Genomic DNA, 2,805 nt, shown 5'->3' with positions numbered 1-2,805 from the left:
TTCTTTTCTCTCGGTTGATCTGTCTTGGTGACATGTCTCCTGTTGAACTTTTCTACTCTACCTTTAGGTGTGTTAAGTTGTTACTGGCCAAGCATAATAATCAATAAGAAGTAACATAGTAATAAGGCTATCTCTTTTCTCTAGGGGGAGCTGTCTTGGTGACATGTCTATTGTCGAGATTTTCTACTTTGTGTTAAATTGTTACTGGCCAAGCAAACTAATCAATAAGAAACAATATGATCGCTGAGTTGATTAGTCTTGGTGACAAGTCTCTTGTAGAACTTTTGTAGTGAGAGTTACGTGTGAGTGACCAAGCAAAAAGCAATAATGTTATTTCTTTGAAGTGGTGAGTTGGTTAGTGACCAAACAAAAAGTAATAGTGTGATTTCATTTTGTGAGATGATGTGTCGTGAGTGTTGAACTTTTCTTTTAAAGGAGTGGGTTAGGGCCGTCCTTCAAAAACGCGTTGTTTTTGTTCATCCATCATCATCTTCTTTTTCTTCATCGTCTCTTCTTTTTCTTCATCATCTTCATCTTCTTCTCCACTGCCCATTTCTCCGACTTCAATCTTGCCTTCTCGCTGCACAAGCATCATCTTTCTCCTCCATAGCTCAATGGGTTTCCCTGTCTTCCCCAACATCTGTGTCGGATTTCTTCCCATCATGGTCATCCGATTGTCTTTCTTCATGTCTGGTATCCAAACAGCTCTCCATTCTTTCCTTCACCTCCTTGGATTGCACCGCGAGAGTGAATCCTATGCGCACCAGAATTCCTTGCCTGGGCTCGAAGATCACAACCTCGCTTCCAGCCTCGTGCCGCCCAGCATGTCGGAAGAAATCCGCCTAGCTCTTCCTGTCACTGTCTACAACCCAGATCCTGGCAATGCTCCGAACTTGGATGATGCGCCGTGTCCCATTTGCCTCTCGGACTTCCAGAAAGAGGAGGAGATTCGGCAGCTGCCTCTCTGCAACCACGTGTTCCACAAAGGTTGCTTGGACCGGTGGTTGGATCATCAGCAATCCACTTGTCCGCTGTGCAGATCTACTCTCTTGCCAGAAGACGTCGCCAAGAGGCAGCGCAGGAGACAGCAAGAGTTGGCGGAAGAAGTCATCTTCTGGTTCTCATCTTTTCACGGTTCAGGATTTCATGGGCACTGGTGGCACTCCTAGATCCAAGGACGGCTTCGTGCTCTAAGAACTATTGTCAGACTAGGAAACTTTGGCTACGCCAAACAATACCTCCAGCTAGAAAGGGGATCATGCTATGTCGGGGCACTACTGTGGTATGCCTCCGCTAGACCCAGAGGAATCAAGCGCTTTTATGTATCTCCAGAAATTCAAGATCACCATATGTCTATATTTTCTACCCCCCTCTCCATGCCACACTATGCTATCATACCCTTTGCAACATTTACACCTACTATGTAGAACCTGTGAGGTCTCTTAGTGATTTCCGGAAGAATTGCTGTACATAGTGCGCATTGTTATAAAAAATTAGAAGTATGCTTAAGCATACAGGATTTATGGCTCGTTTCTCTCCTGTATGCCTAAGCATAGCTCGTTTCTCTCCTGTTTTGAAGTGCTTGATCCTACTATCCACGAGTTTTTATGTGTACTGGCTTACTAGTTTGATTTCCGGTTATCCTTTTCAGCAGTGTAGTTTAGGTGCATGTAGAATGAGTCTTTAGTGAGAATACTAATTCCGTTGAAATTTGAGAACATTCGTCATGTGGAATGGTTCTCAGTTGAGCTAATTTTTTGCAATTGTGATCTTGTGGGTTTAGAAAATTGTTTGTACCTCCGTTGGCACCACTAGGCCACTGGTTGTTTGGGGAGCAGAGTGCGTCCTTATTGCTGGATGGACTAAACAGCAGCGTTCATTCAAAGTCCGAATGCCCTTCCGTCTTGCCTCTTTGCAAGTGGTATGGTGTGGTAGTTTTCACCATTACATGGTAACCTTGCAGCCATGGCATGATCCATATACACAACACGGGGCAGTCTTTGGTAGCTGGTTGATAAATTTGCAGGCCCACAATCTGTGATGACTCCGTGGATCTGTCTTGCTGGAGGCTGAGTTTTTAGGCTTGGCGAGACCATGGAGCACTCCTTTGAGCAGCCAGTCTGCAGAAGTTTTCTTTCTGACTGGAACGATCCAGTATATGGACTGGAGGCATGTAAGTAGTAGTCTGGATAGCTAGGACAGGTCAGTCTCTTTTATAATTATCATTTGAGGAGCAGCAGGCCTAGGACAGAGGATATAACTGAGGCTGCTTGTGCAGTGACTATTTTGTGAAATGAATGGTCCATCCATGACATACAAACGTTGGCCTACTTGCCCTATCTCTGTCACCTCCTTGGCCTCTTTGTGTGCACCCTTAACAATCTCTTTTGCCCAGGCCCCCCCCTCTATGCACAATTCAAGCTGCTTCCCTCTTGGACGATGACTCCACCTTAGTCCTTTTAATGGCTCCACTTGTGCATTCACGCCTCCATCATGTCAAACTTCAATTGTGAGATCCAATGAGACGAGTTAATCTCATCAAAGTGTTCATAAAGGTGTTTGTAGGGTCCCACATAATTCCTCCATTAGTTTGCTCATATGTACCTCCCATCCAACTATTCCAAGGGTCCTTAATCTCAACAAATAATTCCATACATATTACTTGACTTTAGGAGAAATATAATCGAAACAATTGATCTTTTGGGCGAAGATGAAAATAGCTCAATTAAACTAAGGTCCAATAGATATCTTTAAAAGTTCATTAAAGAGGGGACTTAAGCTTGAGACATCCTTTATCAATGCATG

The 2,805-nt window shown here is 44.0% G+C and overlaps 1 protein-coding gene across 1 annotated transcript; it reads left to right on the top strand.

Moving 5' to 3' along the window:
- Positions 1-437: 437 nt before the first annotated feature.
- Positions 438-1,551, top strand: LOC147893996 (brassinosteroid-responsive RING protein 1-like). The gene has a single exon (XM_087386103.1). It carries the CDS (start codon positions 615-617, stop codon positions 1,167-1,169), a length of 555 nt encoding a protein of 184 aa, XP_087242229.1. The 5' UTR covers positions 438-614; the 3' UTR covers positions 1,170-1,551.
- The last annotated feature ends 1,254 nt before the right edge of the window (positions 1,552-2,805 follow it).

This window comes from Dipteris shenzhenensis, chromosome 15, assembly GCF_047967505.1.
Source record: "Dipteris shenzhenensis isolate YYH24624 ecotype China chromosome 15, Dip_SZ_1.0, whole genome shotgun sequence".
Taxonomy (NCBI): domain Eukaryota; kingdom Viridiplantae; phylum Streptophyta; class Polypodiopsida; order Gleicheniales; family Dipteridaceae; genus Dipteris; species Dipteris shenzhenensis.
This window is presented reverse-complemented; position numbering and strand designations above follow the sequence as displayed.

Coding starts and splice junctions, on each gene's coding strand:
- LOC147893996 (XM_087386103.1), top strand. CDS start 615: ATGGGTTTCCCTGTCTTCCCCAACATCTGTGTCGGATTTCTTCCCATC.